The sequence below is a fragment of the Artemia franciscana genome, chromosome 9 (genome assembly GCF_032884065.1).
Source record: "Artemia franciscana chromosome 9, ASM3288406v1, whole genome shotgun sequence".
Lineage (NCBI taxonomy): Eukaryota > Metazoa > Arthropoda > Branchiopoda > Anostraca > Artemiidae > Artemia > Artemia franciscana.
The window spans coordinates 14,116,101-14,130,715 of record NC_088871.1 but is presented as its reverse complement, the minus strand read 5'-3'; the positions used below and the strand labels follow the sequence as shown (position 1 = coordinate 14,130,715).

At 33.3% G+C, this 14,615-nt stretch overlaps 1 protein-coding gene across 3 annotated transcripts in view; it reads right to left on the bottom strand.

Moving 5' to 3' along the window:
• Positions 1 to 14,615, bottom strand: part of LOC136031034 (latrophilin Cirl-like) — a 139,306-nt gene that overhangs the window by 19,515 nt on the left and 105,176 nt on the right. For all 3 annotated transcript variants that reach the window (XM_065710223.1, XM_065710224.1, XM_065710225.1), the window contains exons 11-12: positions 9,292 to 9,389; positions 3,600 to 3,768 (exon numbers count right to left, since the gene is read on the bottom strand). In XM_065710223.1, coding sequence (XP_065566295.1) covers positions 3,600 to 3,768; positions 9,292 to 9,389 — 267 coding nt within the window. The remainder of the gene's footprint in view (positions 1 to 3,599; positions 3,769 to 9,291; positions 9,390 to 14,615) is intronic.

Here is a 14,615-nt window from a genome sequence, read left to right as displayed (position 1 = left end):
TAATATAACATATTTACATGTCATTTGATTCTTTGATGACAGTATGGTGGCTACTCGAAAGATCCGTTCACGCATCTTTTATTTAGAAAAAGTAACTTTAATTCAAATTTGATAAATTTGTTTAAATTTACTTTGCAGTTAGAGCTTGCAATTTCCAAATACATTTTCTCGCTCCTAAAATGAAAGCTAAGATCTTTGGAATTTTTGTAATATCTCTTAGTTTCCAAAGTTGTTGTCTTTATTGCCACTGGAATCCGTATTCATATAGAATCGATTGAAAGGAAGGCCTAGGGGAATAGAATTTTGTTATCCTAGCAGCAATAGACTAATAATAAGAGAATTCCTCTTGTTTTAATAAAAAACGTTTCCTAGGGATATTCTCAGGGACAAACGGGAATCTCTACTTCAGTTTAAAGAGGATTACCTATATTTTTAATAAGATAAAAACTAATCAATATAGAAAAACATTGATATTTATTTACTTAGGAGTAAAACGTAAACAAGTGGAGGAGAGGGTGACAAAATCAGTCACTTACACTAGTATTTCTATTACCACCGCTGATTGCACCTACTCTTGTTAGAATCCTCGGGGTTGTTTACCCGCTCGCTTGTTGCAATACTTTTTCTATATTATCTGGTATTTATTAAGTGTCTAAATCTATGGTAATAAACATAATCCATTCATCTGTTTATTTTCACAATTTTCTTACAAAGCCTTTTTAATGGGAATGTTTACGGTCGCTTGGGATTCGTCAATCCAAATCCAAATTCCGTCTGTGCTAGGTACGTGTACAGAACTTCTAATCTTCCTACCCCTCCGCCTGATTTCTCGAGATGGTCCCAGGTGCGCCATTAGGAGGAAGGAGGATCAGGGAAGGGGGCAATTGCCATTTTGGTTTAGAAAATAAAATTTTCTTTGGTATTTTGATTGAAAAAATCGAAAAGAAATAAGAGCCCTCCCCCTCTAAGATTTAAAAAAAAACTTTATTTTTTGCGTCCTTATTTAATTAAAACTGCAAGAGGACCGAACTTCGCTCGTTGGAGAAAAAACACTTTTTCTTTTAAGAACTTTAATTTCATTTTATCTTATCCGGTAAACGCTTTTGCATATTTACATCGACAAATTATTCTATAATATCAACAATAACATTAAACTCTAATATTTTTTAAATATTTAGGACAGGCATTTATATTCAGCAAAATTTATTATAAATATTCCGAGTATTTGTGATTCATCCGTATGGAAAACACTTTTCCTAAAATTATGGCTCTAAAAAAATTTTTCAAAAAATGCGACCTATCTAGATCATTTATTAGCACAAAATATTGGTAATATACCGTACCGATTTAAGAAAAAATAGTCGTTTTCGAGAAAAAAATTACAGATAGATAAATAAGTATACATGTATATATTACGGTTCTATAATAAGGTTATCTTATGTTTTCCAATCAATCAGCCTGTTTTTGTTTTTTTTTAAGTTTCCGCCTTATCCTCCAAATAAATTCCTGGTTAGCCTACTACCTGCGAGTAAAGATATGTAGAGCATATACCGTATACAAGGGTATATCCACGAGTTTCGTTGGGGGGGAAGGGGGTTACAAAAAATTTAAAAAGCACATTTGTTTATATATATGTTTTATTGCATTTTCACAAGTCAGGAAAAATTTTGAACGGGACGAGGGGGGGGTCGACCCCTGAGAACACCCCAAGGTACGGCCTTGAATATATATATATATATATATATATATATATATATATATATATATATATATATATATATATATATATATATATATATATATATACTTGGAACCTAACTTCAAATTTTCTCCATTTTGTTCAAAAATTAGTGGACTCTATTCTTTAAGGAAAAGGACTTTCCTTTTATTTTTCCCAGACTATATTAGTCTTAAACATTTTCTGCTCTGTTGGAAGCATTTCAGTTTTCTTGTTATTTCCAGCACTGGAAAACAAAAAAGAATACAGGTCAAAAGTTTATAAGAATAAATTCTAAACCTCCGCATTTCTCAGTCAAATACTGAAAGGAATTTGAACTGAAAATGGCTACAATACGGAAAGAAAATTCCAATTGCCCTCGAATAAAGCTGTGAGAAAGTTTTGTGCAACGGTTTTTTTAAAGGACAATTAAAATAACATGTCCAAGGATAAAGAATTTTTCAGTAAACAAAAAATGTATTCAGCTCCGGTAAGTAAACAAAGGAAGGCTGAGGCCCCCTCTCCCCTCAACAACGATGCGATTTTTCTTATAGTTTGGTGTGTTTTCTGGTGCCTTTAGTTACTTTTTCGGTACCCCTCTCCCAATCTCTCAAGTTTTGAGAAAAAGCCGACAAAGCTCTATTTTACAAGGTAAGATTTTAGAAGCCAATCTAGCCAAGTCCACTTAGAATTTTTTTTTAAGTTAGAAGATTCAACTGACTTTTAACTTAATACAGTTATCAGTCTGTCCCCTGAAAGTAAAACTGATGCTTAAAATAAAAAAATACTTTTGTTTCATCAAAATTCATTTTAGTATATATACACCAATTTGAGTAAGTGTATTAAAAATAATAGTAGGGACAAATTTATATTTTTCGGTAAATTTATTTTTATTTTATTCCGTTTTCAAATAAGCAAAAAATTCTGGCTACCTTCTAATGAGATAATTACGGCTGGCAACTGCCGAAACCTAGAATCTTTTTTTTTATTTTCGAGAAAATAGCAAAATAGTGTTTTAATTTGTGGATTCGGTGAAACAGATGAAAGGTATAGTATTTCGTCAACAGATTTTCCGAAGTCCGTTTGCTTCCCGTTGTTTCCCACCATGTTTTCTGCTGGACGTAGATATTCAGTTTGGAATTCTAGTATGTCCTTGTCAGTATACTTTTTTGGCTATAGAGAACCGATGACATTTGTTATTCAAAGTGACAAAGAATAGATCGTAGACACGTAGATAATAATATATCGTAGCTAAGAGAGTATAGCAGATACAAAAAAATGACTTTGCCATTCGACCCGTAACGTCGAGATAAGAGGCGATCCAAAAATGCTGCATCCAGGGGGAAGGGGTTACAGGGTTTGAACCCACCTCCCAAAAATTTTTATTGACGCGTAAAAAATGAACAAATTTTGATATGTTCTTTAAAGTTTTTTGGACCCCCCCCCCAACAAAAATCTTCTATATGCCCTTGCAGTCCACTCAGAATCAAATTGTTACGTAAATAATAGACTTAAGCAAAAGACAGTTGTACTGCTTAGGGTAATTCCTACTCGTCTCAAGTTTTAACGTCACTGTTAACGCTACACTTATTTGGAAAAAAAAACTTGTTAAGATTATAATTTTACAATTAAAGACTGAGCGAATAACATGACTCCATCAACAACAAGTAGTTGCTTTTTGCTGCTAAAACTTAAGCTTTTCATTTTATCAAAATAACTAAGAATCACGCAAAATACCAATTATTAGGAATAATTATTTAATTTTTGGAAAAATACCTAAGAATACATTAAACATGATTATTTTAGCTTTTCAGTTTTTTGAAAATTAAGCACAATCTTGCAAAGATACAAAATTTCCTTTAAATAACTAAAAACAGCTTACCTTCTCATTCTGCAAGCAGTAATACACGTAAATAAATAATCCTTGAAGAATGATAAAAGTCGTAAATAAATAAGCAACCACTATTTTCGACGCGTATAAAAACAATAATCCAAAAGTCCACGTTGAACCACTCAAGAACGTTAATATAAACGCACCCCTTAGCCACGACCTGAAATAAGAAAATGAGCTTATAAAGGTAATGTGACAGACAAATCTGACATTCATACAAATCACAGGTAACTAAAACATGTCCGCAGAAAATGAGAAGGGGGGGGGGTTGGTTCCCCAATGATTAATCTAATTGTCCTTACTATAGAAAAATCCGAAATTGTTGTGATATTTTGACAAAAATACCCTCTTTTCAGCATTGATCCCCTCCCATAAAAAAGTTAACTGATATCCATCCACGTTCAAAATTTCCCGATGTATTTTAATTACAGATAATGATATAGCAAGACACGATGTGAACACTTAGCAAACACTAATAACCCCAGAATATTATTGGGGAAGGGGGTATAAATTTTACCAGCGATATATAAAAAAGCCCTTCCGTGAGGAGAGTTTCACATGTCTCAATTATTGAAAAATTTCGAACTTTAGTGTTCTTCTTTGTATTCCAGGGAGGGAGGGTATTAATTTTCAGCTCCATTCTTGGCCGCTTAGAGGAAATAAATAAACTTAGAATTTGTAAATAATGAAAGTTAGCCTATATCTTTCGAAGGAATCCATTTTCAAATTCTTTTTTTTAAGTAATGTTCATAAACAGGGAACATTTCTTGGAAGAGATTGAGTTTCAAGTACATGAATTTTATTAAAATCATTCAACCAAAAACCTCTTGACACATGAAAAGTGGTTCCCCAATCAAAAATTCTTTAGAATTTCTAACAGAAACTTCCCATGACAGATTGTTAGATAAGAAATTAGACACTTCAATTGAAGATTGGAGGAGGGCCTGACGCGGATACTATAAACAAATGCACATAGCTGTAGTATTATTCATAGGTGGCAGCAGAGCATATAGGGCGACATGCATAAAAAGAAACGCATACTCTCGTGGTAGCGTCGAGTAAGAAATGATTGACTCAACCATGAAATCAGAAGACAATACAAGGCAGGTTTACCAAAACTATAACTTGGGCAATACTCCTAAGCGAGCAGAAAAATAATCCCTCTCCACCCACCATTAATCAATTTATTATTCAACTGCACGCATATTTTAGCCTAACATCAAAGTTAATGCACGAATACAACTTTTACCAACAAAAGAACATGTTATCAATACAAAACGTGAAAAAAAAAAACACCAATCAGGAGGCTCGAATCCAAGACAGTGTCATCAAGAGTCTTACCGATCATACTTTCTGCAAACTAAGCTAGCCCGCCTTGTTAGTTCGTTTTACCCCTTTGATGTATTTTTTTGTAAAAAAAAAAAAAAAAAAAAAAAAAAAAAAAAAAAAAAAAAAAAAAAAAAAAAAAAAAAAAATCCTGCGAACGGGCTATTCTGTAAAGTTACGGACATACGGACACAGCCAATTATTTAGGTAGGCCCAAGAAAGTTCGCCAAGCCTGAGAAGCTGCAAGAACAAACAGAACACGGTTCTGCAATCTATTGACTTAGCGTCAGTTACGGCAATTCGAAAAGTCTAATTTGGCATCTTCACTAAAAGATAGATTTACATCCCAGCCCTCAAAGTAAATTATACTGATTGGTTAAATCAATTTTTCCTTATCATACCTAAAAAAAAACCATATTCCATATTCTTACAATAGCTGCTTCTTAATAAAAGTGAAAGAAAAACAAACAACCCACAAACAATATGTCGTTTTTACCCACTCTCAAAGGGAAAGAGAGAATTTACTAGTAAAAAATGTTGTGACTCGAACATTGTTTGTTCGCTTCATTAGCTCGACGCCATAGGTTCAAGTTTTACTGCTATCATATCTTCCATTGCGAATTTCCATCATTGAATACTTCTATCTTAGAAACAGCCAGGTATAAACTGGTTTATATTTTCCCTGTTGCAAAAGAAATTCCCCCTGGCCTCGATTTCGAGATTATAACTTGATTTTACGAATTCAATTTACATCATTGAAAGGCTGCATCTCAGAAACTGATTCATATTTTTCCTGGTCCAAAATCCATCGTTACACCATTATGGTCTCGAGTTCGAGGCCATACGTTCAATTTTTTTCCACCATTTTTTGTGTTGTAACTACAAGTGCCAAAAACATATTTTCTTGTAGCCGAATATTCTGATTATGTACAGCATTCTTTGAATAAAAATATTTTGCTGCATTTCGAAAATTTATGAAGGGAAAGGAAGTTATGAAAAGGGCTTAAATCCTTACAGGATTAGAAATAATCAAATGGATCTTGGAGTAGAGCAACAGGAGACTATCAAGGGATTTTCCGAGACCCTGAAATTACCCTACTTTCTAATCCCTTTATTCATTAGTTCCCTCTTCTAACTTTTGCCTAATTTATTCTAACAGTGTAAGCGAAACTATTTCATTTCTGCAAGAGATTGGATTATGGAAAAGGGGCGCTCTTTATTTGGTGTTGGTTTTACCCTTTGAAAGGCAAAAAAAATTCCCTAAATTATTTTGATGTACACGTCATATTTGCTGTGGTCATTTACTAACCAGGCGGTTGTTTTTCATATTATATTTCTTTATTCTGTAAATTTTAAATTATATTTAAATTAAAAACAATATATTATACATAATGTATTATCATATCCTTGTATTATACTATAAATTTATTTATTAAACTATGTTTATTTTAATATCATATTTGCCTTACATTTATAGTAAACAGGTGAATCGTACTTTAAAAATTTAACAAATGCAGGAGAAATTCCATAAATCTCTTGATTTCGGAGAGAACAGAAATACATATCTCCAAAAATCAGTCGAACTGACCTTCGTGAAAATTTGAAAATCTCAGCCAATAACTTGACTTTTATTTTGTTTTACTTTTATTTACGTAATAAACAAAATATAAACTATTAGACATATAAATCACTACGCTAAAGAAAGATTTAAATTTTGCTAACGCGTAGCGATTAACTACATAAACATTCCTAAAGACATCCTAAATTAATAATAATAATAATAATAAGAAAAAAACCTACATAAATATTCCTAGAAGCATCCTAGACTAATTAAAATAATAATAATAAAAAAATGACGATCACCTCCTCTCAAACACCCCCAGGGTAACAACCACCATCCAAATACAACTCCATCTATCCCACCCCTTTAATCCTCCCTATAATTTTCGCTCCTTCCTAACAGTGCTTTTCTCCACATGTGGCACCTCCATCTAGAAAACTCCGGACATTCTTCTACACCTTCCTAGTTCAGACATTAGTTTGCATACCCTATGGTTACTTTTATTTTACACCTAAATTATCGTTATGGTTTTATTTTCTACCATTAGCATAAACATCATACGCATAGTCAACATTCATTCTTCCTATTGAAAAGATATTGTTGAAAGTAAAGTTTTATGATAGAAAGGCTAAAAAGCGTCAAAGAGATACTAAGCACCCTTGAAAAGCCGATTTGAATTCTATAGAATAAATTTCTAAAAACCGCTTTTAAATGCACATATTTTCTAAGAATCCGTGGTGTATCTTCGAAAGTAAGAGAGAAAAATCAATGTACAAGAGCTTTCAATAATAACAACCTGGCCTATTGTCTAGTGAGAATTTCATCACGATCACTTTCAAGATGAGGAAAACTGATGAATTGATACCTTTAAAATGAAAGGGGAGAAAAGAAGAAGACAAAAGTGAGCAAAGGGGATACCCCAATCCCCAGAAACGACTACATCCTTTTCAAAGTTCGATTAATTTCCTAAAAAGTTTACACATAGGTACCAGCCGGCCCTATTCCAGGGAGGAGGAGGTATCAAAGTGCTCTTACAAGGAGGTGGGTCAAAATTGGAAATACTATTTTCCAATTTGCCTAGGAGCCAAAAATGTATCGAGGGGGAGGTTCAGGGTTGTAGCCCCCCCCCCAAAAAAAATTCAACGAACCGTTAAAACAAAGGGAAAATGAATGTAATCAAATTTTTGATGTATTTTTAAAAGTTTTTATCCCCCCCCCGCAACAAAATCCTGGGTGCGCCCTTGCTAGGAGATGATTACTTCAGACCAATCTCAAAGGGGCCTCCCAGTTCTCTCCCTGTGCAAGTTTGGGAATACAGGTATTCCCAGTTTCAGTGTTTTACATTTTGTAAAATGTAATCCATCCAAGTTTTCAATTTTGAAGCGCCTTAAAGAATAAGAAATAAACTAGTATTATTTGTGTTATACAAGTCAAGCTTAAACACAATCTGAAATTTCGTCTATTACATTATCTTTATGACCATTAATTATTATTGTTGGTATTTGTGTTTTCTCATTTTTGTTTTTAAGTCGCATTATTCGGTTATCGTACCCACTTAAGACCGAATAATTCATAGAGTTATCGTGGTTGTACATAATTGTTTGCATCTCAAAATCATTTAATTCCATAGAGTACCACGGTTATCCGCAAGGGGCACGATCCCCTAGAGATGATTGATTTTACTATATCTGGTTTTCAATTTCGTGCTATTGGAATTTTTCAAAACAAATCTTACGATGTACAAACTAATCGTTCAACTGCAAAATTATCGTGGTTTTGGTAATCCCTGTCTTTAGTGCTCGTGCCACACACCTTCTCCCCCCCCCGCCCAGGCATGGTGCTGCAAATACAATATTGAAATAATTTCATCATGATAAATTCCCGTATAATTACATTCCAGCATACATTTTAAACGGTACAATTCATTCCTCATTATCTTTTATTTTACGTTATGCAATGGGCTATCTTATCACAAAATCCAATAATTATGACCGCGTGAATCGCGTGTCTCATCTAATAGGAAACCCCCTCCTCATTAAACATTTCTCTACTGATCGGTATACCGCGAACATAGTGGCACGCACTAGGAAATAGGGAAAACATAGCCTATCATCGCATACCACCGATGTGTTGAAACAATAGCAAAAAATAGGAGTTAAAAGCACTCTAGTGACAAACAATACTAACCCTGTACTAGAATATGAGAGGGATATGACAAAAAAAATGAGTCTTTTTTTTTTTTTTTTTTTTAATGCTCATGTTACTGAGAAAACTGGCTTTTCCGTTAGTATGCACGCCATATTTACAAGCTATAAAAAAAGTTCGTGAGGGGGTGGGACAAAAATAACATTTTCCAGATGAGAGGCAAAATAGTTTCTGTTTGTTAATTTGAATAAGAAGTATCCGAAAATTCAGGAAACATTAGGATTCAGGAAGGGGAGGGGTTAGGGAATTCCCACCTTTAAAAAACTTGATTGGTTTTCCCATGTTCCTGTGTGAACTTTTAAGGGAGTAAAAAGAACGAAATGAAGTTCCACTTCATTGGTTTGCCCGAGTGAAAATTCAAGCTAAGAGAAAGAAAGGCTTTTGAGTCAAAAGGTTTTTTTATTATAGGATTATAATAATAGTTAAAGGATTAGTACCTGCTAAATCTTGGTAATAGTAATATCTAATTGTGAGTACGCCTTCAACCAATTTAAGTTAAATCAAAATGTGCCCATAGAGAAGCGTAAAAGATCAAAGTAAGGTAAATTAGTAGGATAGAAGAGCAAAGATATAAAGAAATGGAGTACTTACGCGGCGTACGACGATCTCGGTTGGTCTTTTGATTTAGAGGCAATTAATCGATGTCGACATACAACTACAGAAGCCAGTATCAAGAAAACAGTGTTAGCCTGGAAAATGAAATAATCTGTTTTTAAAAGGATAGAAGTATCAGAGAGAAAAAAGAGGTTATTTTCCTGTAATTTCAATGTAAAAGGTGTACTTTTATTTCATCAGATTAAATCTGTGACCTATTTTAGTAAGACAATTACATTTTTCCAGGGGCGTAATTTGCTATGGAACACGGGAGGGGGACAACTGTCCCTGCCAGACCTCAGTTTGCCCCTCCCACAGACCATAGTTTGCCCCCCCCCCCCCCTTTAGCTGAAAGTTAGTTTCTTCCAAAATCTTGTCAAAACTAAGACAAACCTGCATAATTCAAGCATCAACAGAAACAGATCAGCCTTTTAGTACGTATTTACCTTTATACTACTGTAAGCTATTTTTATATAGTACTATAAAGTAACTTTATAGTACTTTTAAAGTACTAAATAATACCTTTATGGTTTCAAACGACTTATTTTTTTTATATTTTTACTGTCATTTTCACTTAATTGGGAAAATAGGCTCCAACTTTGTCTCCTCCCAGGATTTTAACGAAATTGTGCCCCTGCATTTTTCCTTGTTGTAAAAGTAGGAAAGTCAAATAAAGCCATCTTTTTAAAACTTCGTTGGTATTTCTGTGTCCCTACTTGAAATTTTAAGGCAGTAAAAATAACAGAAAGATAAAATTCACCTGGTTTGACATTCTCTATGAAATTTAAGCCAGTAAAAGACAGGTAAATTTTTCAATTATAAATCTTTTTCAAGAAGCTCTCTCTATCTCTGTGTCAACCCTAAAAAAAAATTTGCAATCCCAATCGACCATAAATTCTGAAAATTATTCTTCTTTTGTTATTTAATGATTCTTCTTCCTTTAGTTTAGCGGCGTGTTTGCAAGAGAATTTACACTCCATATCCCACGAGACATTATCTAAATCGATCTTTCTGTTTGGACATGGAAATAATTGATACAAGATGGAGAAGCGCTTCATCTAGAATTCCGGAGGACTCCCCAACTTCCCCCCTTGTATTAATCAATTTAAGGCACCTTTCCCGAGAAGGAAATCTAAGATGGGTGAAATAGGAAAAAATATTTTTTTTGGAATTTGTTGAGTGATATTTGAGTGATTTATTGAGAAATACTTTTCGGCCAGAAGCCGAATCAATTCAATTACATGCTACTAACACTTTTAATGGCAGATTACAAATTTGGCAAAATTCAACCTACCTCACGGGTTGAAATTTCTGGATTGATTACCTGGTCTTTATTTTTCTGTTTTCAGCTTTATGTATATGTTCGTATGGGAGCTAAAGAATAAGGGTTAGTATCATAAAATGACAAGAATGTTTTGGCCGTCAAACCTAAAAGGCTTGCTTAAAAGCTAACTTGACTTAAAAAATTTGAGAAAAATTCAAGCAGGTTTCGAGTTCATTGACTCCGTAAAACATTATATTAGAGCTGATAATAATAGTCTATGGAGCAAAAGCAATTACAGAAAGGAGCTGCTCCCTCCAGCCTCCCTCCTTTTTGTATTATTTTTAAACAAACATTCGAAAATTACGGGAATAATGGAAAAATGATTCTGCACTGAAAAGGAAGACATCCATAAGAGTGAAAGTATATATATATATATATATATATATATATATATATATATATTAAGTAAATTACCAAATTATGGCGAAAACCATGTTTATAGCAAGTACATACAGAGAGTAGAGGCACTTTTTGTCTGTTGTCGCCAAGCTCGAAAAAAAACTCTGCAGATGCACCCCGTTTGGGCTTTTGCTCTAGAAGCTCATCCCCCTACCCCCACATGCGAGGCACGTGACTAATCTTATGACTAGCCAAAACATTGTATTTGTATTTTACAGTGACTATTGAGGGGATTGAGGAAGTTCGCTGTGAGAACATTGACACTTAACTTTGCTAAGTAGAATATTATTTTTTTATGTTATATTTTTTACTCTCCTTGTTTTTTTGTTTTTATTAGTTCTTTTTTTCTTTATTCTACCCTTATAATAAACCACTACAGGTAATTTGTGAGAATGTCTAACTATCCCATCAAAGTACGAAATCTCTCATGGCTTAAAATTCTACAGCTAAATATAAGTTTAATTTGAGGGGATCATTAACTTAGCTAGAATACACTTACCTGGAATTCCTGAGAAATTTGATTCTATTTAATAATCTGCAAGCTCTTGTACCCCTTGTCATCTTAATAAATTCACAAAGGGTTGTTACAAGAGACTTAGATTGGAGAAAGTATGGACTAATGAACATATAACATACTTGAAAATGTATATTGCGTTTATAAACGTAAATATAACAACATATACATTACGTTACAAACATATAACAGAAACACTAAGGAGTTAAAACAAACAAATTGTTCACACTTGACTCAAAATTATTTAATAAAATAGACTAGTGAAGTTTATTTGAAAAAAAAATATAGTAAAAAAAAACGTGCGGAAATACTTGTTGATTCAAAAAAAAAAATCTTGTAAAAATTCAATTTCAAATTTATATCGAGGGCTTCTTAATTGGAAGCTACACCGTGACAAGAAGACGCGACTTTGCACCCGTGACGAGAAAAACGGGTACAACGGTGGATAACGAACAACTACATGGAAAGAACAGAGGATTTTTCAGAATGGAAGGTCCTGTCGACTGAAAATAAATCCAACCTCTGTAGTAACATGCTTTAAGCGTCTTTAAGCCATAATATGTGATTTTACCACGTTATTCCTTACATAATAAAGCTTAAAAATTTTTTAAAGGTTCTTGGATGGTTCTCACATCTTCCCCCCGTATAACCAACCTTCTTTTAGGTATGATGAATAATATTACAGAAGTAAGTTCTACATTATTAAGATATGTATTTAGATTATTAGATGAATAGATACTAACGTATATATATATATATATATATATATATATATATATATATATATATATATATATATATATATATATATATATATATATATATATATATATATATCGCTTGCCATGCCCAATTACAAAAAAAAAAATCAAAAGTTAATGAAAATATTTATTCAGGGCTAGTTAATTCGACGGACATTGACCTTAACTCGGTTTTGCTGATCCAACTGAATAATCAGTGAAACATTCCAAACCATCCCACAAGAACACAAACTAGAAAAATCAAATTTTCCACTTTTTGTGATGATTTTGGAGTACTTTCTGAAGTGGAAAATTGGAGGGCTAGGAATATGTTATAAAACTGATTTTTCTGAGCATTCTGTTGCAAAAAAAAACACACTTTCGTTCCAACTTCTCCGAAGTTAAGCCCTTTTTCCCTTCACTGTAAAGCATTATTCAGCGGTAGTTAAGTGAATCCAAATTAATCAGTAGCTCCTTTTTGCTGATCAAACTGACATAAATGAACAAGAAGTGAAACATAATAAATGTAAAGAAAACAACATCGACAAAGATCACTATAAACTTGTACTGCATGAAAACTAATTACCGATGTCTAGACTTTAAGTCACTTGATAATTGGGAATAATTGACTAAAAGGTCTAATTCAAAGAAAAAACATGGCCTAGAGCAGGGATTGTAGAAGGCAAGCTTTATTTGCAACAATTTTTTTTTATTTAACTAAAAATACACAGAGGAAGAAGAAGGAGTAAAAATACAGAGGGAGGAGGAAGGAGTCTAATTGATATCGTTCCTTAGCACAGCCAAAAGTAAAAAAAATTATGGTCCTAGATGAATTCGATCACACTTTTTCATCCCTTCAAATTGAATCCCACCCCCCAAGTATTGGTGGGGGACTTCCCAAAGTATGGAAAAGCTCTTCTAAATTCCTCGAACACTTTTCCTAGTTTCTAGAATACCTAAAACCGAATTTTAAAAACCAAAAGCATTAAAAAGGGTTCTTAAAATCAAGAACAAACTTTTTTTTGTTAGTGAAAAATAAACCACAGGGAAAACTTTAAAAATATCTGCAAAATAATTCTTAAAGCCCAAAAAAAGATGTTTAAAACATGTTTAGCCTAAGATTCCCAACTTTTTTGGGAGAACTTCCTCTTAACTCTTCAATACATCGCCCCCCCCTAAAAAACTTAGCCCGAGGCTTTAAAACTATTAAATATATTTTGAAACTTCTCATTACAATAATATAAATGGAGGGGGGTTCAAAGCAGCCCCAAACAATTCATAATGCGCTTGGGCCCAATAAAAAAGCTTGAAAGCGACAGGCACAAATAAACGCTCACTTTTGACACAAGATCGACTCAAAGATTCACAAGGATGGACTCAAGTTCCTTGTAGAAGAAATAAAAGGGTTGGCACACTTCAACAGTGTGATTAAAAAATATAAATGAAGAACCACTTTGATTGCCAGTCAACACGTTTATTACAATAGAGTGGTAATAATAATTAAAACTTAGACGGGCGGAATGTTACGTAGAAATACCTTGTTCATACCATATAATTAGGGTTTTATAGACCTATGTTATCAAAGAACTAAAAATCACACACCTCTCCTTTATTTCAGAGCGGAAAGTTTTAAGATGAAACAATATATAATTAGCAACTATAAATGAGAATAAACTTGTCCCTTTTTTTATGAGTTTGAGAACACAAACTGAAACAACGCCTTTTATGATGTATGACGGACAGGGATCAATCCAAAATAAGGACTGCAACAAAAAAAAGCAATGAGAAAAATTTAGTAGTTAACAAGTGTTAGAAAAAATTGGTTAATAATCCAAATTAAACATAGTCTCTAGAGAATAGGATGGTGCCTGAAAATTGGGCCGTCCAAAATCAGAACGAACTATGTTTATCTTTATGCAATATTTTCGGCATAATAATTTACTTTGTTGCTTGAAACTCTTTTGCTGAGTAGCTCATTGAATATATACGAATTTCCCAAAATGGCATTGCAAATTTCAAAAGGATGGATTGTGGAGTCCACAAAAGCTTATGGTGGGCAACGTTTAAAAAGAAAAACCCCAATTCCCAATTACCTACATATTACAATTTTTGTGCTATTCATCGGTTTTGTTCATCTAAGAGGAGAGATGGAAGAAGTCTACCCCCCCCCCCCCTCGCACATAATAAACATAGGTACGTCTGCTTTTTTCCTGTGTTCAATGCATTTTTATATTAGCTCTACTTGATTATTCCCCGTGTAGATGACTCTTTTTATCTAATTGATGTATGCTTTCAAAGGTTCAACTACGATTAATGTATAACCACTTGAAAGTAGGCGGGTATC